At 49.1% G+C, this 25101-nt stretch overlaps 1 protein-coding gene across 1 annotated transcript in view; it reads left to right on the top strand.

Annotated features, from left to right (window-relative positions):
* Positions 1–25101, top strand: part of PRR14L (proline rich 14 like) — a 30410-nt gene that overhangs the window by 392 nt on the left and 4917 nt on the right. The window contains exons 2-7 of the mRNA XM_066610058.1: positions 1159–1698; positions 2750–2834; positions 5457–10674; positions 20329–20397; positions 21126–21288; positions 22313–22419. Coding sequence (XP_066466155.1) covers positions 1210–1698; positions 2750–2834; positions 5457–10674; positions 20329–20397; positions 21126–21288; positions 22313–22419 — 6131 coding nt within the window. The 5' untranslated portion in view covers positions 1159–1209. The remainder of the gene's footprint in view (positions 1–1158; positions 1699–2749; positions 2835–5456; positions 10675–20328; positions 20398–21125; positions 21289–22312; positions 22420–25101) is intronic.

Below are 25101 nucleotides of genomic sequence, written 5' to 3'. Positions count from 1 at the left end.
GCGCCCCGCCTGCTGCCAGTGGCGACGGGGCTCCCTCCACGGCCGCCGCGGGCTGCGCTCCTTGGAATGCAGGCTCGCCCTGGGGGAAGCCTGCAACGCCGCAGGGACCCTCCGGGACCCTGGGAGAGCGCCCGTGTCGCAGGCGCCTGGCTCCGCGCCAGGCCCTTCCAGCCGTGAGACATGCTGTTCGGCGGGGAGGCTTCTTTTCGCCCTTGTCCGAATGCCAAGCGGCTCAGCTCCCTGCGGCAAACCTGTGGGGCACGCTCAGTTCAAGGACCCCTGGCTCATCAAGCCCAGGTCCCTGTGGGTCAGCCCAGCACCACCTGGATGCTCCTTTGGGGCCCGGTGCGCTGCCTCCGGTGTCACAGTGAACAGGGAACCCATACTGTGCACACTTGAAAACATCAGAAGAGGCCCGCTGGGTCAGGCCCAAGGCCCATCTAGTCCAGCTTCCTGTATCTCACAGCGGCCCACCAGATACCTCAGGGAGGCCACAAGAGACCTGCATTCTGTTGCCACTTGTACCTGGCAGTCTGTGGTAGCCTCCTTCTGAAACCAGGAGGTTTCACATACTCATCATGGCTTGTAACCTTGATGGACTTCTCTTACAGAAGTCTGTCCAGTTCCCTTTACAAGGCATCTAGGCCAGATGCCATCCCCATATCCTGTGGCAAGGAGTTCCACAGAGTGAGGACAAGCTGGGTACAGAAATATTTTCTGTTGCCTGTCCTAACTTTTTCAACACTCAGTTTTAGTGAATGTCCCCTGTTTCTGGTATTGTGTGCGAGGGAAAAGAGCTTCTCTCTAACATCTCTAGCCATTCCTTGCATAATTTTGTATGTCTCAATCATGTCCCTTCCTCGTTTTATTAGATCCCTGTGTGTTTTTGCCTATTCTGTTTCTTCCCCACCTCTGTCTTGATGTCGGAGGGGTACGTGAGTCAGTTGAGTTAGACCAGTAATTGTTGTCATGCAAGGAAATCCTAGATGACCAGCATATGGTTGAGGGTTTTCACTGAGTGTAGGAAGGAAAGGCTGGATATTCAAGGAAAAAACCTTTGACTTTGGCTGGTGACAGCCAGGAAGCGCAAGGGCCAGTGGGTTTCTATGCCTTGGTTCTATTTGTACTTAATAATTGAATGCTGTCTTTCTCTTGAAGGTAAATGGGAAAGGTGGTATGTCGTTCCAGCTGTCCTGATGCTGTCTTCCAATGTGGAGTCCCTTGAAAGAAAGCCGTTTTGATCTTTGTGATTCCTCCATGTCTGCTGCGGTGCAGGAACTGTATGCAGGGCTTCCTGTAGCCCTTTCGGCTGAACGTTCTGCTCTGTCTGATCCGACTATCGTTCTAGATGCAGAGCCGGAGGCACCAGCATTTGTGCTGTCCTGCCGTAGCGGTTTGCCGTCTGAGCACCAAAGGACTTATGAGTTGAAACTCTGTTCCCAGGATTCCCATGAAAGACCAAATTACGTTGGCCAAATGCCAGGCCCCAGGCTGGTGAAACTTCTTTCCAAAGAGCCTGCAGGAACTGTGGTGCTTGCTGGGAATGAGGAGGCCCAGGATGGGAATTCAGCAGAGCAGGACTGTCTTCCAGGACGACTGACGGAAGATGCAGAAGCGGCAGAAAGCCCAAGGGGTGTTGCTGAGGAAGGCCTGGGGTGCCTTGCTCCAGCTTCAAGGGCAACCTGCTGGTCAGAAGAGGTGAGAATCTGCTGGATTTGGAATTAGAGAGTCATTGTTCGACTTAAGATGTGAGTGGATATGGAAGGCTCAATGACTTGACAAATCCAGCTGTTTCTCCTTGAGCGAGTGGTAAAGAAAACTGCAGTGTATCCATATTTCACCCTAGCAAAAGAGGCTGGGCCTGCTGTATCTTAGTGCAGTAGAGATCCCGTGGATTTCAGATGAGTTTTTTGGGGTTATGCACGTATGAAGAATTACTGGATCCCTGTGAGGGAAAATGTTGAGTGTGGTGTGTAGCTCTACTGAACCATGGGATATTATTGCCCTGTTTACATCTTTGCCAAAAAATTGTGCTCATGGGGATTAATTAGTGTGCAGCTGAGTGCTTCTTCTTTCCCTTATGGCTCCATTGCAGGTTTTTAAAAATAAAATATTTAGTGTTTCTTTACCATCACTGTTTTGTTAGAGCAAACTGGTATTTTGTGCGTTAAGTATTTTACACTTTTTCTGAAGGATTCAGGGGAATAAAACAATTGCTTGTCTTCAAAAAGCCAAACCGCACGTTTTGTGTGAGGTCCTTAATAGGGTTTTAACTGCAAGAGATCAGTTTAGCAAACTGGAGCTTGAGCAGGAGGGGAGGGGTGGGTGGGTTCTCCACCAAGTAGATGTTGTGGAGGGAGGAACTAAAACTCTCTTGTCCACCAGCATCTCCACGAACTGGTAGTAGCTTTTCAAAGGCTTGAGTGCCAAGAAGCTTTTACAAGCCCTGCTGCTGGAGACCTTTTCCCCAGATGGAGATGAGAGCATCCTCTGCTAGTTGTGTCAAAAACACTCAGGTCTTCAGTATGGCAGTAGCACAAAACAAGTAGTGTAGCAACTGTTGTGACTGTTACTGAGAAACAATCTTGCACATTCACACAGAAGGTATCTAGAGGTTGAGATGTGGAGCAGGTGTGGTTTGTGAAGCCTGGGGTCTGAAGGGGGGGAAGCTCTCCTTATCCCTCTCGTGGGTGCTGCAACTGTGACTCTGATGACCAGCATGTGTGTTCTGTTCCTTTTTTTATTCCAGGGGGAGCCTCAGCTAATCCAAGAGGGAAGAGAATGCCTTCCAAGACCCTCCCATGCTGAAAGCGCAGGCTCATTGCAGAGTCTAGGTATGCTAATACGTTCAGTCAGGCCTTTTCTCCAGGCAGACAAGCCGTAATGTGACCACTCTAGGGCAGTGTTTCTCAACCAATGGTACAAGGATCACCAGTGTTACCTGAGGTGGTGTCTGGTGGTAACCCCTGCCCAGAAGTCAGACCAGAACACAACGCAACAAATAGCAGTAGGAGGCTGGGCTTGGCAAACAGAGCTCATAGCATGTTTTTCCATGCTCGATCAAGCCTCCTGTCCCCCTGAGCCTCTTACTGGTGTTTGTCGCATTGCATCTGGCCTCCCAACCCAGAAGTACCTGGGGATGATGTCATCAACAGTTACTTCCAGTGGACCATGTGAAGAGGTATGGCAGAGAACAAACCGTGATAAATACTGGCTTAGAGGAAAGAGGCCCTGGCAGGCTGACTCAGATCTCTTCTTCAGTCGCTCTAGTTGCTCAGACACATCTTATGGCGAACAACTCTGCATGTAGCAGTTCTTGCTAGAATGAGCACAGTGGCTCTTGGGCCAGCTCAGGCCCTGTTTCGGTCATCGGAGTGAGCTGCTTTCTGCTCCCTTCCTTTTGTCCCTTCTAGTCTGAACTGAAGGGGGATTGTAGAGAGGGTTCAAACTGGGCCTGATTTCTTGACTCAGGTAGGGGGGAAGGAAAACTAGGCTGTGTTTCATTTATTTATTCGATTTATATTCCGCCTTTCTCCCCGAAGGGCACCCAAGGCGGCTAACAATCAGGTTAAAAATACAAAACAACAGATAAACATTAAAAATACAAAACAGTTAAAAACAATTAAAACAAAATAAATTACATGGATAAAATACATAGCACGCAGTAAAAGACGAAAGTATAAAACAGCCCTTATGGTGCCTCGGCTTTCCTGAATAAAAAAGTCTTCAGGCCCGCCGGAACGCTAATAATGAGGAAGCTGCTCTCAATTCAAAGGGGAGAGAATTCCATAGTGCAGGTGCCATGACCGAAAAGGCCCTGTTTCTGGCCGCCATTCCCTTCACCACTCTCAATGACGGCACAACCAACAGGGCCCCTTCTGATGACCTAAGAGAACGGACCGGATTATACGGAAGAAGGTGGTCTCTCAGATATGCTGGTCACAAGCCGTTTAGGGCTTTAAAGGTCATAACCAGCACCTTGAATTCAGCCCGGAAGCGAATGGGCAGCCAGTGCAGCCGCCGGAGTAGCGGCGTGACAGAGTCAAACCGCCGACCCCCAGCAACTACATGAGCTGCCGCATTCTGCACTAGCTGTAGCTTCCGGACCGTCTTCAGGGGCAGCCCCACGTAGACAAGTCACAGCAGCCAAGGAGGCTTTCTCTTGTTTTGGCCTGGTTCTCTTTTCAAACCTTGGATTGGAGAGGAGTGTGGCTCCTGAGCACTGCAATGTGTGAACATGCAGAAGGGGGAGCCAGTGATGTCATCCTGATGTAAGAAAGGGTGTGTGTTTCTGCATCCTTGGTCATGCTGCAGCTGTTTCTTAATTATCTGCCAGTATTTAAATATCTACATTTGTCGTTTTGTCTGCCCTGTTAAAAGACTGGAAAAGTCCATTCAGAAACTGAAGTTGGTGAGAGAGGTCTGTAGGGTTGTGTCTTGCCCCTAAAACAGAGAAGGTCAGAATTCTAGAACCTGTCTAGGTTCCACTACTAGGGCAGGGTGTCGTGTCTCCTGCTAACCTCAGGTCAGGGCAGCTCATGGGATGAGATCCTGCAGCTGTGGGCTGAGCTCGTGTCTTTCCCTGTCAGGACTGCATGTGGCTCTTTGGGAGTAAAATTCTTGCTCATGGTTCGCTCTGTGTAAGCTAAGGGAAGTGGTTTATTTTCTAGGTATGGATTACTTCTTTAACGAGTAACTTCATTTCTTTGGAAATAACAAGTTTGGTAGCAATGAAATTGCATGTTGCCTTAGCTGAACAACATGGTCCTTTGTAATGTGGGTTATCTGAATACTGCTCTGAAGAGGCCCTGAAATGGCTCAGAGTTGCAGCTGGGGCATTGAGACGCTTTCACTCTTGGCCCCCACCCCATTTGCGCTCCACCAGAAGCTGCTTTTATGGAAGAAAAATACATGTATTCACGCATTTATGGTCTGAGGACTTTCTGGACCGCTGGTCCTCACAGGATAGGGGCTTGATGAAGCTGCCCGCCTCCTTTGCCAGGGTCAGAGGTGGTGCTTGGCTCCTTCTGCCAAAAGGTTCCTCCCTGGCTCAGCTGTGACCTCAGTCAGTTGCTGTGTGGCCCACTTTCTTCAAGTATTTCCTTTGCAAACAAACATGCACAGCTGCTTGGTACCAAATTGGACTCAGGTGGGCAGTGCTCTCAGTGTCTCTTTCCCAACCCAGTGCCGCACCTGGAGATACTGCCCCAGACTGAGCTTGGGTCCTTCCTTCTGCCTGCAGAGCAGGGATTGTTCTCCCACTGAGTTCTTAACCTGAATCTGGAAGTGTGATTAAATATTGAATGAATGGCAGTAATTAAGAACATTCAGGCATGGATCCCATCCCTCCCCAGGGTCTGGGAAGCCCCACAGCACCCCTTTCTTTGTGTATACTTACTGTGGAGAAACACCGCATGTGCCATAGCAATAATTTTTCTTTTTGTTCTTTTGTGCAGAAGAAAGCCAAGCCAACGTGCAGGTGGCCGTTGAAAATCTGCCAAACCCCACGAAAGAAGTGCCAGGTAGGAAGGCCGATAGGACTGTGCTGTTTGGTAAAGCAGGAGAGAGCTGTCCCTACGGGAGTCTGGGTGTACCACCCGGGACTGGGGAATGCTCAGAGGTAGAAACAGTCATGGCCGAGGTTGGGGTCTCAGAAACCAGCACTTTGGTCTCTCTAGAGCCTGTCAGTGTTGCGGACGATGCCCTGGTGAAAGAAGGCCTGCAAGGAGAAGAGGAGCGTCAAGGGCCGAGAGCAGCAACGACAAGTGCACTTTCCGTCTCGGAGGCTGGAGAAGAGAAGCCCTTGAATCAAAACCAGGAAGTTGGTGCAACTCTTGACCATGTTCTGCCTTCCCATCAGGATAAAATGAACTTGCACGACCACAGTAGGCTTGCTTCAGAATTGGAAACCAGAGACACAATTCCTGAAATGTCAAATTGTCTCTTTCAAGGTGGCTTGGAATTGGGACAGATGCTGTGGGAAGAGGACACAGATGTCTTTGAGGTGGTCTGTGAAACGCAGGAGGAATCCTCTCTTGGTGATGATAGATGCTCGGGGGACATTGCCAGTTGGGATAATACTGCACTTCTTGAAGAGTGGGCCTCCCTGATGAGTACAGGAGAGAGACTGTTGGCCACCTGCAGCAGGGTGGAGCTGTCCAGCGACAGTGACACCGAACAAGAAACAAGGAATAGGGTGGATCACTCCTATAGCTGTATCTGTGGAGGAAATGTTCAAACTGAGAAAGGAAATAGAATGCAAAGCTGCTGGAAAGAAACACAAACCAGTTCTCATTCAGGGAATGGTCAGCAGGAACTGCAGGTCTGCCCGTTTTCAAAGGAGCAAAACACACCCTCTCAACCCAACACCTCTTTCCTTCTTGAGGTTGGCCGTTCAGCACTGGAAGGGCATTCAGATGACGACTTGAAATCAGTCTTTTCTGGATCTGACAGTGTCCAGAGGGACGAACTTCAGCAATATTCTCTTTCCAAAGATGGAAGTTTGGCCAGTGTGCTAGAAGGAAATGCCTCTCTCTGGAAAGAAGCAGGCAGCTCCATGCGCTCTCAGAGTGGCTGCAACGCGAGCACTCCTCCGCATCCCACTTGCTGTGCGCCTTTCAATTCTGGCTGGAAATCCCGTGAAGAGCCTTTACGGCAAGTGGTATCTGCTAGCAATCAAAGGACCGAAATGAGCTCTTCAGCCATGTCCCTACATGCTGTCAATTTCATTTGCACAGCAGACGTCCACCTAGTTAGTGATGAGGAAAATCCTGCAATAGCTCAGCCCGGCAATGATCATTCATTTCCTCCAGAAAAGAGTGTGATTTCAAGTCCTGGTGGGTTTCTGGACAGCCTGCCCAAAGAGGACATCTCAGGGACTTGTGCAGAGCTGGGGAGACGGGGTGCTGCCTGCCTGCTCTGTGATGAGGAAGGATTGTCATCAGCAAGACAAAATAGTGGCGGTTGCAGTGACAGAAGCAGAGAGCCCCAGCACAGTGCAGCTCCCAAACTCTGTAATGTGGAGGAGAGGACGGCCGAGATGCCCAGTGTGGAGAGCAAAGCGTGCATTCCTAAGGAGCAGTGCGTGAATAGCCTCTGCTCTGCTACTGAGGGTTACTGGACCATTTCGGGGAGTGTTTGCTTGAGTGATTGTGCACTAAAAATGAGAACTGAAACTATTGCTGAACAAGTTGATGGGTTGGAAGTGTGCCACGCCCCTGCATCTCCCAAGACAGCTGGCCCTCCTCAGGAGCGCAGCGGTCTTGGGGCACAAGACTTTCCTTCCTATGAAAACAACCAGAATGAGTTGGGTAGGGGAGAGAGCAGCTCAGCTTCCCTCTGCTCCCTGCGGACAAGCAGTGCTAGCCTGTTGGGGGCTGAAGCCTTAGAGTCAGATGCTGAAGTTGAAGGCCAGAGGCTGGCGAGTGATAGCTGTATGAGCGCAGAGGAAATGTTGGACGTTGACACCCACGTTGGCCCTCCAGATACAAACCTAGAAGTAATTTCAGCATTCTCAATGACTGGGCCCGGTGGATTGGAGACAGTGGAAAGTGGAACCGTGGAGGAAGACAGCCACAGAAGTGGTGCGAGTGAGACGCGGAGAGACAGTGGGTGCGTGGATGAAACAGTGCATCCCCTTGAACCTGGCAGGCTTGTCAAAGAACAAGGAACGGAGAGCCAGGCCCCTGCACATCACTACAATCATCCAGTTTCGTGGAATCAGGAGAGTGAAGGCCCAGAAAGAGAAGTCCTTGAAGACCAACAGCAGCTCTGGATTATCTCAGGATGGCGGGAGAGAGACAGCGCTGTCCAGGCTGTGACCCGTTCAGATATAGAAACTCAAGAATCTGCCAGCCATAGTCAAAATGAATCCCTTTGTCTACAAGGTGATGGAATTGTGACCCCACCAGGACTTGTGACACCAAATGACGTTCAACAAACCTCTCAGCAAATTGTGACTGGTAGCTATTTTTCCATGGAAACTGCGTTGGGATCGGTCAGCAATCCATTGAAAAGAGAGCCTGTAGAATTAAAGAACCCAGAGCCATCTGCAGAGTGTGTGTTTGAACGACTGGAGTGGAATGGATTTGCAAAGGAACGAACTGATGAAGTGAAAATGGGTGAATTCTGCTCTGCCTCCGTGTCGGTCAAAACAAGTCTTTCAGATACGCAAGAGAAAAACCACTCTCTAAAGTTCAACAGTGAGTCTTCCTCACCTTCTAATCAAGATTATTTGCATCCAGCCCCCAACCCTTTGGCCGTAGCCAGTGGTCAGAACAGTACAGAGGGAGCAAGTTCCAGATTGTGCCAGAACAAAAAATTGTCCCGTTTGTTATGTTTAGGAGCGCAGCCTGCTCAGAATCCAGGAACCTCTTTGTCTCAGAAAGATGACCCCTCAGCTTCACCATATCCAAATGTCCTCTGCTGCCCTCTTGCCCAAGAATATCCTGTACCGACAGTGTTTCAGAGAGAAGATGATCGTCACATCAGCTCATTGAATGACAAGGGAAGCCATCCTCCCCAGGTGGGTGCGTGTGTGGGCTCCCCTCCTCCCAGTAAGGAGATACCCAGTAGCATGATGGGTAGCAAGGCAGGGACAGTGATACTAGGTGAAATTGTATATGTAACACCCAGTAATGTGGATCCCTCGAGGAAAATTAAACCATCTTTGGAAGACCACCCAAGAGAGGGCAGTCAGACAGTGGAGAACTTGCCAGTTTGTTCGTTTTCTAATGCTGTTGATACTTCAGGGCCTTTGGAGGATGTCAGAGGCCATGCTTGGCAGTCCAAAGGCCTGCTTCTCACAGGATTACCAGGCGTCCTTCATAACACTGTGCCTTGGGCTTCTCGAGGTGGTGGTGTGTCAGAAGCCTCACCAAAATGCTTCAGAAGTCAAGGAAGACATTGGCAGAGCACAAAGCGCAGCCAGGAGCTGGCAGGCGTCAGGCGGAAGGCATTCCCTCATGCAGTCAACAAGGGCACTGAGGTGCATGTTGGGAACATGAGAGTTTCTGAAACGGGAGATTGTCCAGAACTTGCTGTGAAAGCTGTGCGGAAGGAGGCCAGGGGGTGTCCATATCGGTCTGTCTCTTCCTGTGATGGGCTCAGAGCAAAAGCAACCGTGAAGGCAGAACATGTCTTGAAGAAGAGACTTCTCAGGGTTTGGCAGCCTTTAGGCAGCTCTTTACGTGGACTGGCTGTGAAGCCTCAAGTTCCTGCACGACAGACTTTTGCTGCAGGGTGCATTACTGAGGGCAGGAAGAGCAAAAGCACTTGGAGCAATTTACAGGAATTGAAAAGGCCAAAGATATCCAAGGACTTGTTTGAGTTGGACTGTTTGGAGGGTGGAAGCTTACGCCTTTCTGATGAGAACTGTGGTTGGATGTCAACGGATAGCAACATGCCTCTTGCCCCAGTTTCTTTCACGTGGCCGCAGGCTGTTGGCAGTGGGCGGCACGGAATCCGAAGTGCCTTTGGGAGTGCACACAAAACGCAACAATCTCTTCCGTTCAGTAGGCCCTCAGGAAAAGTGCAGGGAAAGCTTTCTGGCCCAGTCCAGTTCCAAGCAGCAAGAAAAAGCAACCCAGTTAGAAGCTCTGTTTGCCTAAAGAATCTCTTGGAGGTTTTCCCGCAGCACAAAAGCCAGCTTGTTGACTGTGTATATCCTGCCATGCGGGGGGAAGCCATAAGGAAGGCAGGGACCATCCTCTGGAGCCAGGCACCAAAGCGAAGAGCCAGCCAAAGCAGCTTGTTGGGCCATGTAGGATTTGGCCAACTTACCCAAGACCAGGCGGTCTTGTGGAGGCTGTCTGTGTTGGCTGACAAATTACTGACTCCTCCGAGAAACCCTCAACAATGGAAGCTACCGTGGCAGTCCACCAAACGTCTTGCCCTGACTGGACAGTGCTGCCCACTTCCGAGCTGGAAGCTTCTGGATGTTTTCTCCTGTGTTAATCTGAAGTTTAGGTGGATGAATGACAGCAGCTGTTGCCCTAAAATGCTGAACTCTCCATCTTTGGCACTTTTCCCCATAGAATCTTTGAACCTGTGTTTTTGGGACCTGGGCCACAAAGTGCCCCTCTCCTTCAGCGCCCCGCTTTTTCCAGTTTCGCTTCATATAAAAGTGGGTCCCTTTCCTGCAAGGAGCCTCCTGGGAATCCCATCCCTGGTGACGGGAGAGAGAGACATTACTGCGAAACCTTTGCGTTGGATGCTCTCCTTCCTTTTTCCCAGAAGCTGCCTGTGTGCGGCGCCCGTTGAGGAAAGTGCTCCCATTGGGTCATCTCTGCATGCGAAAAAAGACAGGGGAGAGGACGGCACCGCTCAGAGGCGCTCAGGCTGCCCCCCACAGGGCCTCCAGACCATCCTGGCCCTGTCTTCTGCCAGATGTTACAGGCTCTGGACGAGGAAACGACATCTCACCAGCAGGCGCACCCCAGCCACCCAGAAGCTTACTGTGCTGCAATTTGTCCAGGGCTTGAAAGGCTTAAACTGCTCGTCTTTGGCATCATCTGACTTTTTTTATTCTGTGCCCCACTCAGTGGGGAGGGGACTGTCCCTTTGGAGCCAGCATGGTCCTTCCACCTACCCCTCTGAATTCCCTCCTCTGCACTCCAACCACTGCACGTGGCAACCAATCACCCCTGCAGCCACAAGCCTGGGCCTCAGGAACAGGTAAAAAAAAAACCCCATCCGCCTTCTCGCTGAGAATCGACCTATGGAGCTGGTTGTATTCTGCTGTCTCTCGGGAGGGAGAGAGAGGTGGTACAGGAGGTGGACACTGGGGAGGTGTGGGGTTCACAATCTAGTCTTTTCCCATGTGCATGCATGTGCTTCCTGCCGGTTAAGTGGGCACCCTTGGATAGCTCCTCTGCAGACCCTACCCTGCTTTGTCCACTGCCCTGCCCTGTAGAGCCAGATTCTGTTAGATTATCTTTTGACCAAACCACTAACTCTGTTTCTTTCCCTCCTGGCCACACATAAAGCATGTCGCGCTAGAGCTTAGATTGCAGGAAGGGGAGCTGCCTCACTTGTGCATTTCAGAATTTGGCTGCAGAGCTCCTGGTGTCTGAGGTAGGAAAGGTTTGGGAGAGCTGAGCCCCGGCACGGATCTGGGTCTTCCAAACAGGACTTTCTAGGCTCTGCCTTGGCACAGAAAGGGTGATGCTGGAAACAGCCTTAGCAACAAGATGTGACCCTCGGAAGGTGCCGCGGGCCGAGTTTTGGAGGTCTGCTTGGTGCTGCCTTCTTGAACCAACAGGCTCCCCAGTGTCTTGGGCAGAGGGATATGTCCCATTGCTACCACCCAAAAGCTGGTGATGCCAAAGATTGACCCTTGAATCTTCTGCATGCCCCCCCCATTCTTCCCTAAGCAGCAACAAGTCCCAAAGCCCAAGATTTCCACCTCAGCAAGAGAATTTCACACTCTTGGTGCAAAGGTTGCCCCGAACATGGTTCACACAGTCACCCAGGAAGGGATGTTGTGTGCCGGAACTGAAACCAGAACGAAGGTGGAGGAAAGCTTAAATGCCCCGGACTCTCCTGCTAAATATAGGGTTGTCTTCCTAACTTGGGGCAGTGGGTTCCCCCCCCCTCCTGAGAACCTCAATTCTTTGCATTCTGCACCTTCTTGGGCTTGTGACCACGCCTCTGGTGAGGAAGGAGAGTGTCTTGCTTATTTAAAGGCCAGACGTCTTGCAGCTGGGGCGATCTGAGGGAGGAAGCTGCCTTCTGCTGCCCATTGTAGCCAGACCTTTGGCCCATCTGGCTCAGCCTGGTCTCTGCTGACTGGCAAAAAGTCTCTCCAGCATACATTTTTCAAATAAATAAGAAACGAATCAGTCAGTCAACTGGTTAGTCAACATTTTTCAAATAAATAAGAAATGGATCAGTCAACAATGAAAGAAACCGTTGCCCCCAGTGTGGCTATGATCCAGTTCTAGCCGCTTGTCATCTTGTTGTGCTCAACAGACATGTCACAGGTCCTACGTTCTGTTCCAGCACGACTGCCTTTAAATATCCAGGCTTAACTTTGGTTCAATATAGAAGAGAATATTCAGTTGTTAATTTCCATTGTGATTTTTCTCCAAAATTCTTACGAGATTGCAGTATACTTGTGGTGACATTTTGACAGGGCAGGGGTTGGACTAAGTGGCCTTGTGGCTCCCTTCCCTCTGTTATTCTATGATTAAAGGGTACTAACCTTCAGACAAAACTGACCAGCGGCAGAGTAGGAAAGAATTATGGAAAACAGCCTTCAAACCATTATAAGCCGATTGTGTGTGGTAAGATCTGCTGCCCTGATGGTTTATCCTATTGAACCCAGTCATTGCCCATCTGCTGCTCCATATTAGACTGAGGTATTTCCCCTCTTGTACTTTGAAACAGCACTGCTTTGGCAATTCTGGGAGGCATTGGGGTTGTTTTTTTGTTTTTTGCCAAATAAAATTCCTCGCCTTCTACCTCTCTTTTTAACATGACTTTTTCATGAAAGTATGGAATATTCCAGAATAAAATGACATCCTTGAGAGCACCTTCACGTTCGCCAAAGCAGGTCTTCCAGACCCTGATAATTGATCACCAGCATTGATTGACAACGACAGTGAAATTGCACTCTTTTCTCAAGTTTGCTTGAACCCACACTCTTAAATGGCTCAGAGGAGAGAGAGCCTTGCTCTTCAGTTTTCAGCTCTGTTTTTTAATACTACTCTTCAGCCTTGTCTTGTTAACAGTTAACTTTACAGTCCCTAAATTAATCTAAAGCCTGAAATGAGACAGGCAGAGCTTTTATTGGGTGTGATAAGATTCTTGCCATTTCATCAGCATATGGGGACGACCTTAAATTTGCTTTTCCTCTGTGTTGTTCAGCAGTTTCTTTTCCAGGAGAGGCCAAAGCAAGATCCCTGACACGTACCTCTGCTTAAGCCAGAACCTGCTGGAAATTAACGTGGAAAGCCTTGCAGTTGGAACCTCAGGGGTTGTTTGTGCCCTCCCATGTGCAATTGTTCCAAGCAAACGTTATTCTTTAATTTTAAACCTTTCTGTAACTACCTGAAGAAAAATGGGGTTGGGCAATCTTTTGAGACTTTCCTGGCCAAATTCCCATAATTATAAAACAACATTTATGGGGTTAAAAAGCTAAGATCAAATTTAAAAACAAGAATTACCTTCCATTTCACCCTCTGCCTGTGGCAGACTTCTTCAGAAGCGAACCTAGACCACTGAACCAACACCTCACTTCACTATCCTGATCAGCTCTTGCTCCTGGGCTTAATATCCCTTGATTCCTTATCCCTTATTATCTCATTAGCTACCGATCTACCAAACAGCTACACCTCTAGTCTTAAAGACCCCTCACTCACTTTCACTGTTACCCTCTTCTCTTGAAGCCATTTCTGCTCAATGTTGCATATACGCAACAGGGACCAAATGTGTACACCTGTGGACCGGGCAAAAATGGGTTAAAAACCAACCAACTTATTTTCTTAAAGTTGATCTCCTCCCCCCTCCTCTGGATTCTGGTATCCTTGAGCACTGGTAAGCATGCTTTAGTCACACTCCTCTCTCCTCCATCCTATTCATGTTTTGTTTATGTTTAAAAATTTCTCTAGCCTCTCTTTATTCTGGTCTGATGACCTTTGCCAATGACTGTTTTCAATTCCAGCACATGTCCTGTTCTTAATACATGCTCTGCTACTGCTGATTTCCCCCCCTTTATCCTAATTTACAATGTTTCTTGTGCTCTGTGATCCTGGTGTTAATGCTTCTTTTTGTCATTCCTGTATCAACCTGCCCACATTCTCATGGGAAGTTCTTGTCCCATGTTCCCGTGGGCAGGTTGGCTTCTGAAGAAGACTGCCGCAGGTAGCAGGTGAACCGTAAAGGTAATTGTTGTTTTTAAACCTGACCTTGGCATTTTAACCCAATGAACATTGTTTCATTTCTGGGCAGTCTTGTTTATGGCAGGCAGCCCTGCTCTCCCCTTAACCCTCCAAAATGGTGGCTGTAGCAGATCCATCAGGTGTGAGCCCCTCACAGTTAATGGCCTGAGGAACATCTTGCTGCTTGTAGATGGAGCGCTCTGGACTTGGGTCACTTCCCTTCCTGGCTTAGGGTAGCCCACAGCACAAAGTTCTGTCAAAGCCAGCATACCTGTAGCTTCTTCATCTTGGCAGAAGTACCTCAAGTGGCACCTCATGGGCTAATGAGTGGCCAACTTCGCTGCCATGTTTTGTGTGTGCATCTCAAGCATGTTTGTGAAGGAAAACCCACTGCAGTGGCTGGACAGAAATCTGATTGGAGCATCAAAGCGAGGGAGGGGGGAGTTCTGTCCCTTCCTGATGTTGCTGAGCCAGCTGCACTTTCCTTCTGGGGAAGGGAGTCAAGTGTTCCAGCAAAATAAGCACCAGTGACTAACTGTAGTAGAAGATGGGCCCAGTTGGCTGTTGGCATGTTTGGCCAAGCTGAGAGTCTAAAGTATTGTTTGTCGTTTTTATTTTGTCTCTAGTTTTCCTTAAATGTTTCCTTTAAGTTAAAGACTGATCAAGAGTCACTTCTAAGTATTTTGGATTACGGTTAAACTTTTAACAGCTGGTTCTTAAATTCCACTTTTGGTATATAATTGGCTTGTCTGTTATTTAAATGAAAGCAAGCGACCTCAGTTTTACTAATATTAGGTTTTCGCCTCCAGATCTCAAAAAACTTATCCATTTCCTTTAAGTCATTTTCAAGGTCTTTTTCAGAGGTGTCAAAATCTTCAGATCATTTACTTAGCAAGATGTCATCAGCAAATATATAAACTTTTTTCCAGCAGTGCTTGGTAAATCTAATGCATAAATATTAAAAAGTAGTGGGGCCAACCCAGAAGCTTGTGGCAAACCCTCATTTCACCTGTACTTTCAGCTGATTTGACCATCTAGATATACTTCAATACACCTGTTTGAAATCACATTATTAAGTAAAGGAGCTGTTTTCTTACAGGGTGCAATATGTAAAAAATTTTAAATCATCCCTTCTCTCCACACTGTATCAAAGGCTGATGATAGAACAATAAACGTGGCAGCAGATTCCCCCCCCCCCCCCGGAATCCATTTTCTATGTGGGAGGTTAATGTTAGCTTCTTTTTGACCTAAATCCAGCTTGTTCTATAGGTATGTGTTCCTCAACTAGGGATTTAATTCTATTTAAAAGAAGTCTCTCCAACAACTTATAAGAGATGCTTAGGAGCGCTATAGGTCTAAAATCCTGTGCTGATTTTCCCCCCTTTACCAGGTTTTAAAATGGCAACAATTTGTTCTTTTAAAGATTGTTGGCAGTGTCCCTGTTTGTTGAATATCATTGTAAAATCATGTGAGCCAGAATACAGTACATGGTCCACAATGGTTCAGGAATTCAGGGACATACTCCTAAGCCAGCCACTTTTCCTAATTTTATTGGTTTCTTGTGTAGCAAATTCTTCTGAGATGTTATTTTAACTCTGCTTTTTTGCTCCTTTTTAATTTTACTGATTTTCTCTCTATTCTCGTTGTCTTCCTTATGAGATTTAGATTTCTGGTGGCTCTATCATTGGGGCCGATCTCACCAGCATTTTGAGTTTGTTTCATAGAATCCCAGATCTGTAAGCAGGGACCAAGCCTTTTTGCTGGCATGTTTAAAACTCATTTCCCCCACAAGAGCTTGCCACTTTTCTCTCCTTGTGGAGTCTAAACATAGAAGAAGTTCATTAGCACCTTCAGGCTCAGGGTTTTCCACATATTGGTTATATAGCTCTGTGCATTCTTGACTGCAACTTGGAATATATGTTTTTCTGTAGCCTCGGAGGATATGCTTACTGGCTGTCAAAAGCAGCAGACCCACAAATCAATTATAATTTCCTACCTGAGGAGGTACCCACTGAATGTTATGATCAGCAACAAATGCTTTCCATTCAGCCTTTTGAAAATTCCTTTGGGGCTGAGGAATCGGTCTTCCAATTGGAATTTAGTGGCACAGTCTGTGCTGACTTCAAGAAAAATCTGGGAGGACATTCTTAACACAGCGTAATGGTCCACTGTAGGCATCCCTGGAAACAAAACACAAATCAGGGATCTAATCCCTGCTCCATCTGGCCGAATGAAAGGTGTCCTTACCCTTCACATCATGGACCAAAAAGACATTTTCAATATCCACCCACTAGTGACAATCCTCTTGTTGCCATCTCTGCCCACGGGTAAATGGCACAGGCTCTGCCTGGCTGGGAAGAGGCTTGGGCGTTGAGGTGATGTGTGAAAGAAACAGGACTCCCCCCCCCCCAGCACATGGCATGATGTGTGCACTTCTCAGGTGAATGTGGAGTTCTGCATTTGGGTGGCTTATTTCTGGGCCAGCAGGTGGTTCTTTGGTGAAGCTGTGCAGCTGAAATTCAGGGCTGCAGCTACCACTTCGTGGTGATGGAGAATCTCACTTTGCACAAGCAGCTTCCAAAAGCACCTGTAATTGTGCTGCAGGCTGCTGGCAGGTGGCGTTTTCACCCGCTAATGAAGGCACAGACTGGTGCCAACCCTAGCAAGATGGTCTTGATTGACCTGCTTGGCAGGAAGGGAGCACCACGCTCTGGCCATCTGGTGTGTGTGACTCACAAGCCCATTATGGGTCCAGAGCTCTGAAGGGAAAAGCGCCTGCTCTGGTTTCCATCCTTCCTCCCACTTCCACCAGCCTCGGGGGCAGCCAGAATGAACTTAGACAGCCACCTTCTCCTGATTCCGACTGCTGACCTGTCTCATTTCTCTGACTGACAGCAGCTTTCCAGGGTCTTGGGCAGAGAGAAACTTTTTCCATCACCTGCCACCTGGTGATTTACTTGGAACTGCCAGAGAGTGACCCCTGGGAGGGGCCCTCTGGATGCCAGGGAGCTGCTGTGCTGTGGACCCACAGCCCTCCTCCCCAGTCTGAGCATCCAAACCAAAAGCGGAGCCTTCTCCCCAGCCTGCCTGAGCTTCGCAGTGTTTCCTTGGAAGAATTCCTGAGTCTGTGTGCAGCAGAAAAGACCTTGAAGGGTATCTAGATTGGCTGCGCTCTGTCTGATGATGCTCCAGGAAGGGGGGAAGTGGAAGGGATTCCGCTGATGATCTTAGACACACCCAAGGCTGCTGGGTTGCCTTCGCTTTATGATGCAGTTTCCTTGGACTTGCCCTTTGAAAATGAATGCACGAAGGTACTGCAGATACTCGAGTGTAAGTGGATCTCACAGATAAGTCGAGGGCAGGTTTTGAGCCTAAAGTCGTGGGATTTCCTATGACCCTCGGATAAGCTGGGGAGGTAAAACTGAGGGGTGTGTAAAATGCTTTGACTTACCAGGAACTGTTCTGAGGCAGCAGTAGAAAGGCAAAAAGAAAAAAGGAACCATTAAACCTTCTTTTCCAAACAGGAAAGGAGATGAAGGGGCTTCTGGGAGTTGTAGGCTTTATGAGGAGTCTAGTTGGCAACCTTCAGTCTCGAAAGACTATGGTATCGCGCTCTGAAAGGTGGTTCTGGAACAGCGTCTAGTGTGGCTGAAAAGGCCGATTCGGGAGTGACAATCCCTTCCACACTGGGAGCAAGTGCAGTCTGTCCCTGGCCTGTCTCCCTGGCTATGGGCCTTCCTTCTTTGCCTCTTAGCCTCAGACTGTTGGCCAAGTGTCTCTTCAAACTGGGAAAGGCCATGTTGCACAGCCTGCCTCCAAGCGGGCCGCTCAGAGGCCAGGGTTTCCCACTTGTTGAGGTCCACTCCTAAGGCCTTCAGATCCCTCTTGCAGATGTCCTTGTATCGCAGCTGTGGTCTACCTGTAGGGCGCTTTCCTTGCACGAGTTCTCCATAGAGGAGATCCTTTGGGATCCGGCCATCATCCATTCTCACGACATGACCGAGCCAACGCAGGCGTCTCTGTTTCAGCAGTGCATACATGCTAGGGATTCCAGCACGTTCCAGGACTGTGGTGTTTGGAACTTTGTCCTGCCAGGTGATGCCGAGAATACGTCGGAGGCAGCGCATGTGGAAAGCATTCAGTTTCCTCTCCTGTTGTGAGTGAAGAGTCCATGACTCGCTGCAGTACAGAAGTGTACTCAGGACGCAAGCTCTGTAGACCTGGATCTTGGTATGTTCCGTCAGCTTCTTGTTGGACCAGACTCTCTTTGTGAGTCTGGAAAACGTGGTAGCTGCTTTACCGATGCGTTTGTTTAGCTCGGTATCGAGAGAAAGAGTGTCGGAGATCGTTGAGCCAAGGTACACAAAGTCATGGACAACCTCCAGTTCATGCGCAGAGATTGTAATGCAGGGAGGTGAGTCCACATCCTGAACCATGACCTGTGTTTTCTTCAGGCTGATTGTCAGTCCAAAATCTTAGCAGGCCTTGCTAAAACGATCCATGAGCTGCTGGAGATCTTTGGCAGAGTGGGTAGTGATAGCTGCATCGTCGGCAAAGAGGAAGTCACGCAGACATTTCAGCTGGACTTTGGACTTGGCTCTCAGTCTGGAGAGGTTGAAGAGCTTTCCGTCTGATCTGGTCCGGAGATAGATGCCTTCTGTTGTAGTTCCAAAGGCCTGCTTCAGCAGGACAGCGAAGAAGATCCCAAACAAGGTTGGTGCAAGAACACAGCCCTGCTTCACGCCGCTTCGGATGTCAAAGGGGTCTGATGTGGAGCCATCAAAGACAACAGTGCCCTTCATGTCCTTGTGGAAGGATCTGATGATGCTGAGGAGCCTGGGTGGACATCCAATCTTGGGGAGAATCTTGAAGAGGCCATCCCTGCTGACCAGGTCGAAAGCCTTCGTGAGATCTATGAAGGCTATAAAGAGTGGCTGTCGTTCCCTGCATTTCTCCTGCAGTTGTCTAAGGGAGAATACCATATCAGTGGTGGACCTGTTGGCTCGGAATCCACACTGTGATTCTGGATAAACGCTCTCTGCAAGTACCTGGAGCCTCTTTAGTGCAACTCGGGCAAACAACTTTCCTACAACGCTAAGGAGAGAGATGCCACGGTAGTTGTTGCAGTCACCCCTGTCGCCTTTGTTCTTGTACAGCGTGATGATGTTTGCATCCCTCATGTCTTGAGGTACTCCACCTTCTCTCCAGCAGAGACAAAGGATTTCATGCAGCTCAGTGATGATGATCTCTTTGCAGCACTTTAGGACTTCAGCAGGGATGCTGTCTTTTCCAGGTGCCTTGCCAAAGGCAAGGGAGTCCAGGGCCACGTGAAGTTCTTCTAGGGTTGGTTCACTGTCAAGCTCCTCCAGCACAGGCAGGCACTCAATGTTGTTCAGCGCTTCTTCGGTGACTACATTTTCTCTGGAATATAGCTCAGAGTAGTGCTGCACCCAGCGTTCCATCTGCTGCACCCGATCCTGGATGACCTCGCCTGTTGCAGACTTCAGAGGGGCAATTTTCTTCTGTGTTGGACCTAGGGCCTGCTTGATACCATCATACATCCCCTTGATGTTGCCCGTGTCAGCTGCTATCTGTATCTCGGAACAGAGCTGGAGCCAGTAGTCGTTAGCACATCTCCTGGCAGTCTGCTGGACTTTGCTGCGAGCACCTCGGAGGACCTGCAGGTTGCGCTCACTGGGACAGGCCTTGTATGCTGCTTGAGCTCTCCTCTTTTCCTCAATGACTGGTGTCAACTCCTCAGAGTGGGCTTCAAACCAGTCTGCTGTCTTGTTGGTCTTCTTGCCAAATATGGACAAGGCGGTGTTGTAAACGGCATTCTTGAAATGTTCCCATCTGTTGGATGCGTTTGCATGGACCGGGCCTGGAAGAGAGTGCAGTACAGCATTTCCATAGCAGCAGCCCTCATACAGACTACAGCTCCCTCAAGCGCCTTTACTTCTCTACCTGTTTGGAGAAGAAGCTAAGGAAAATGGCTTCTCTCCCCCCCCCCCGCATGCTGCTTATCAGCCCAGTGCCACCCCCACCTCACCATACAGCTGCTCCTAGAAGCTTCATTCACCATATTGATCCATGTATAAGCCGGCCCATGTTTTCAGGGTCAGTTTTAAGGCATCAATTTTTCTACTTATGCATGAATATACAGTACTTGGCGGTAAGCGAGAGCTTCCCTAAATGTCTCCCAGGCAAAGATGAGCCTTGTCCCAGGTGTGCTCTTGGCTTTACCTTCCAGTGGGACCCCTTCCTCTTCGATGCCTGGCTGCTGAGATCTGCCATGCCAGGGAAGCCAGAGACACTCAAGTGGTGTTTGGTTCGGCATTGCTTCTGGGAATGCAGGTTCTGTGGAGGGATGCTGCCCCTTCATTGTGACGGAGCTCTAACTTTCTGCTTTCTCTTCTTTGTGTGGCTCTGTGTTTCTGCTTTGAACCAGCCCCACCGTGTTGCCACAGGTGCCCGACCAGATTCTTGGCGCTCCCTGGGTTGTTGCCAGTGCAGTGAGGTGAGTCCAACCCCCCCCCCCAAACTGGTGTTGTCATTGCAGGAAGAAGGCATCTTAACTGTAGAAACATTAACAATGTCCATCCCATGTATCCATTACTAAAATAAACGCTCTCAGCAGCTTGACAGCAACAGAGAAGCCACTGTCGAAATGAAACAAGAAGGGGCAATATTCAGTAGCAAGTATGAAAGCCCAGGTCTTGTCTGGCCAGCAGGTTTCATGCTCCTCTCGGTGAAAATGTCTTAACACAGCATGAAAGGCTCTTGGGGAGGGAATTTGGAGCTGGATGTGATTGCAGGGACGTCTCCTCCTGTGCCTTGGAGTCCATGGGATGAGGAGCAGTTCTCCCTTGCAGTTCCTTTGTGGCCCTCAGTCTCCCTCCCCCAACTGAGACTCTCTTGCCCCCAGAAAGCACAGCCCACTCCTTCCAGCCAAATCCCCAACAGCCAGCTTGGTTGCATCATTTGGAACTATTTGGTTAAATGCCAGGATAGGAATATAAAAATAAGAGATGACGTTTTGCATCCTCCAGTGAACTGAATTTTTAGATGTCCTTAGACAGAAATAGTTCCCCCTCCCAAGTTTTCCTTGTGCAGCCATGGCCACGTGGTTGTCCATCCTTGGCTAACCATTTTGCTCACCACGTGTTGTCATCTGCACAGATGCCTTGACACCGTCTCTGCCAGGACCTCCCTTTAGCCTGTTTGTTTCATACTCTCTCCTCTTAGGGCGGATCCTCCCTTCCCTGCATCCCTGCCAACACGCTGCTCAGTTTCAGAACCAGTGCTGTCCTCTCTCGGACTTTCAGCCCCCGAATTCCAGGTGCACCCATTGGATGACCTGGACGTTTCTCTCCCTGTGTTGCCAAAGACTGGACATTGCTTGGACAAAGTAAGTGAAGTTGCTGGAGAAAGCAGGGAGCCCAAACATGTGCACAAGTTGGCAGCATTAGAAATGGTCCTCCCTGTTGTTGGGAGTACAGGTGTCTGTCTGTCCCCTACATCCTGTATCTGCAGGCTCATCCCCCTGCTCGCTCGTGACTTAACTGTTTTTCTTTGCTGTGTTGCAAGCACTCCCTTCCTTTGCAGCCAGCTACAGGAGGAACAGGAGAAGCAGTCAGCCAGAATGCCAACAAGTAGCAGGAAGCTTCCTGCTTCCTATTAGTGTTCGCATTAACTCCCTCCTCTAGCGTTCCAGCTGATCGCTTCTTGTGTTCCTCCTCTCCTGTTCTATAACTGGCTGCAAAGGAAGAGATGTAAGTGCTTTGCACCGCAGTAGTATAGGATTCCCCTTTATCCATGGCTTTGGTGTCTGGGGGGGGGAATGTATCCCCCACGAATATGGGGGGCCCTTGTGTATCATTTTTGTTTGGGAGATGAATGGGTGGAAGAGTGTGGTGGATAGGGAGGCTGTGAACAGAAGGTGGATTAAAATGCAGCCTTGACTCACTCTTGGGAGAGCATGGAGTATTAAGGGGGAGGAGGAGAGAACGGGGGCAACCAGGATCTTTCAGCCTTGGGATCCTCCTGACCCTGTAATCTAGGACTTGCACCAGTGCCTTACAGAACTGTTTGTGAGGAATGTCTGCAGAACCTCTGAAGCACAGCATGTTGGAAAGGTGCCAAGTCTTGCTAGGATAAGAGAGTCATTGTGCTGGAGGGGGGGGGGCTGGTCTGTTGGGTCTGCTTATGATTCAGAGCCCCTCAGTGGGTGACTATGAGCAACTCACTAACCCTTCTCTGCCTGATGCACCTCTCAGGGAGTCATTGTGCAGCTAAAATGGGAGAGCCTGACAGTGTGGTCCCAAGCACTTCTGGGTGGGCTGCACATGCGGATGGGAGGGCCCTCCCCTCTTCTGGGCTGGTAGCATCTGAGGTCACTGAGAAGATGTTGCCTGTTGCTCTTTCCCCACCAGGCTGACTCAGAGAAGAGGCCAAAGAAAGTGTCTCAGATCCGGATCCGGAAAACGATTCCCAAACCAGACCCCAACCTCACCCCCATGGGGCTCCCTAGACCAAAAAGGTAGGACTGCTGTCTCCGGTTGCTAAGCCCCACAGCATGCTAGGCTGTACAGCACAGGGCAGTGATGTGATCTCTGCCTGGAGGGCCTGCAGGCTGCTGCACAGACTTCTTGGAAAGAAGCTGGCTGGTTGACGACCCAGTGAAAGTTGGGGAGTGGGGACAAGGGGGTCAGAGCAACAGTAGAGGGCACCTGAAGCTCTGGTAGAACTCTTATTGTGCATTGGTCTGTTCCTTTCCATGTCTGAGTTTTCAGCAGGCACTGGATTTCACTCTGGAAACTGGGAGATGGGGAGACACTGTGCCAACTCCACAGGCCTCAAGCAGGACAGTGTTTTTTGTGTTTTTTAAATCTCATTACAGTGGACCACAGGCTTACCACAGGCTTGGCATCCGTGGATTTCGGCATCCATGGATGCCGAGCCTGTAGCCTCAGGACCCTCCCAGACACAACCAGAATTGCTGATGCAAACCAGAAGTAACTTCTGATAATGCTTGAGAGGCTTCTGAGGAAGCCGGGAGGCCGTGTGTGATCTCAGGAGGGCCTGGCACAGCCCCCAGGTGAGTGATTGCGGCATCATGACTCTGGCTCCCATGGATTTAATTATCCACAGAACTTGGTATCCCCAGGGAGTTCTGGAAGGGATCCCCCGCAGGATTACTATGGGCCCACTGTACAGAGTTAATTAACTTAGTATTGCGAGGAGAATATCACCAATTATGAACGGTCATCGTGATTACCTTGCATCCTTTAAACCTGTTATGAAACCAGGCTTGTTGCCTTCCCCCTGAAACGGACTTCTTGTTTGTTACACAATATTTGTTCTCCCTGTTCCTGTATCTTTATTTCATTTTTGGCATCCAATGAAGTATCGTTCCCAAAGACTTAATGTGACCGCACGCATTTTAGGTGCCACAAAACTCTGTGTGCAGTGGGAGGGGTCGCTGTCGTAAACTTAGGGGGGTTTGGGGTGCCCAGAGTTCTTGGTTCTCACACCCTAAAGCCCTCAAGGCCCCCTGTTCAGTAGTACTGCCACCACTCTGTTTGTGCCAGTGCCTCAGTCCAGGGACACTGAGACCCTCTAGGCTCAACTCTATCCCTTGCAGGTACTGAGCTCTTTCTCCAATTAAAGCTTCAGTCCTTAAGTTACTAGACCTCAGTGAGCACTTGGTAGCTTGCTGAATGGCTAGGCAGGATTCTGAACCTTTGTCCCCAACAGGCAATGAAACAACTTAGTAAAAGAGATTTTAGTTTATTGAGTACATACGGTTACATAAAGTTACAGTAAGGCAGCAAATCTAGAGGCATAAGGAAACATATCAGTAATAAAATAATAAAGCTAGCTGGCTATCTCTTTTAGTCCCTATCTCTCACCTGGGTCAGCTTCTCTTGTAGATCTTTTAGCTCCAGGCTACCTGTGAGGCCAGGTGCCCATGTTGGACAGTGGAGCTCCAAGCGTGCAGGGTGTTGCACCCAAAAACTCTGTCCAAGAAGGAGCACGCACACCCCTTGGGGCACTCATTATTATACTTCTTATGCTAATAGTGCCGAGGTGACTTCATACCGATTTAGACTGTCCAATCAGAAACTTTGGAGGAGAGAACCTTCTTAAAGTTGGCCTGGTTGCTAGCCCTCCTAGTTCTTACCCCTCCCAACTGCAGATCCATAGCTGCACTCCACGCTTGATCAGACGCCCCTCAGTCTACTGAGGTGTTAAACATTCCAAGGGGTTGTAATTCTTGTCTGTCCTTTCTGGCCAGCAAAGGAGAGACAACAATCTTTTTGTTTGTTTACTCACATTCTTGCAGCTAGGAACTGCTAGCCACTTCTCCGTTACTGACTTTGTTTGGTTCAGGCTTCACATGCTAACCTAGGCCTAACATGTACATATTCATGACAGTTGCTCCCTCAGTGGCAATTTGGTGTGATCCTGTTTATTTCACTGGAGCCAAAATAATTCCCCAAGCCTTGTACGTAAATGGGAAACTGGGGCTGAGTTGGAAGCTGAAAGCATTTGTTTCGCACCTGTGGAGGAGGAGAGGGGAAGTGGGAGCCTGGGGCACATCGTGACTTGTTCATCACTGCCTACATTTGAGGTTTTGGGTTTAGATTGTTGCATGAACTGGGCCCCAGCATGATGTCAGAGAGAGGATGGGAGGGAACAAGGATATGAATATAAGAACAGCCCCACTGGATCAGGCCATAGGCCCATCCAGTCCAGCTTCCTGTATCTCACAGCGGCCCACCAAATGTCTCAGGGAGCACACCAGATAACAAGAGACCTGCATCCTGGTGCCCTCCCTCTCCAAATTCCAATTAGTCTGACTCAAGGAAAAGCTACCTTGGGTGTTGCAAGGCCACTGAGAGGAATTTTATCAGGGGTACGAAGTTTCTTTTGGGCCCCTTCCCTTCTACAGATTACGATATAGAAGACTTTGCAGGCTTACACAAAATGCAAATGCTTGTCTTCATGCAACATATCAAGGGTGTCCAAAGTTGCTTAACTCAAGAGCCACATACAGTAAACTTCAGGTGTCTGAGAGCTGCAATATGTAAGAAGCATTTAAGTTCTTGAATATATTTCCTCACCATGAACATCAAACTTGTGTTCTAAACCAGTGGGCTCTTGGTTTAAACCTCTCTGGTAAATAATTATAAAGCTTCTCATTTTTTAAATTTTCCTT

Source organism: Tiliqua scincoides, chromosome 14 (assembly GCF_035046505.1).
Source record: "Tiliqua scincoides isolate rTilSci1 chromosome 14, rTilSci1.hap2, whole genome shotgun sequence".
NCBI lineage: Eukaryota > Metazoa > Chordata > Lepidosauria > Squamata > Scincidae > Tiliqua > Tiliqua scincoides.
The sequence above is the reverse complement of the archived record's forward strand: the minus strand, read 5'-3'. Positions and strand labels throughout refer to the sequence as shown.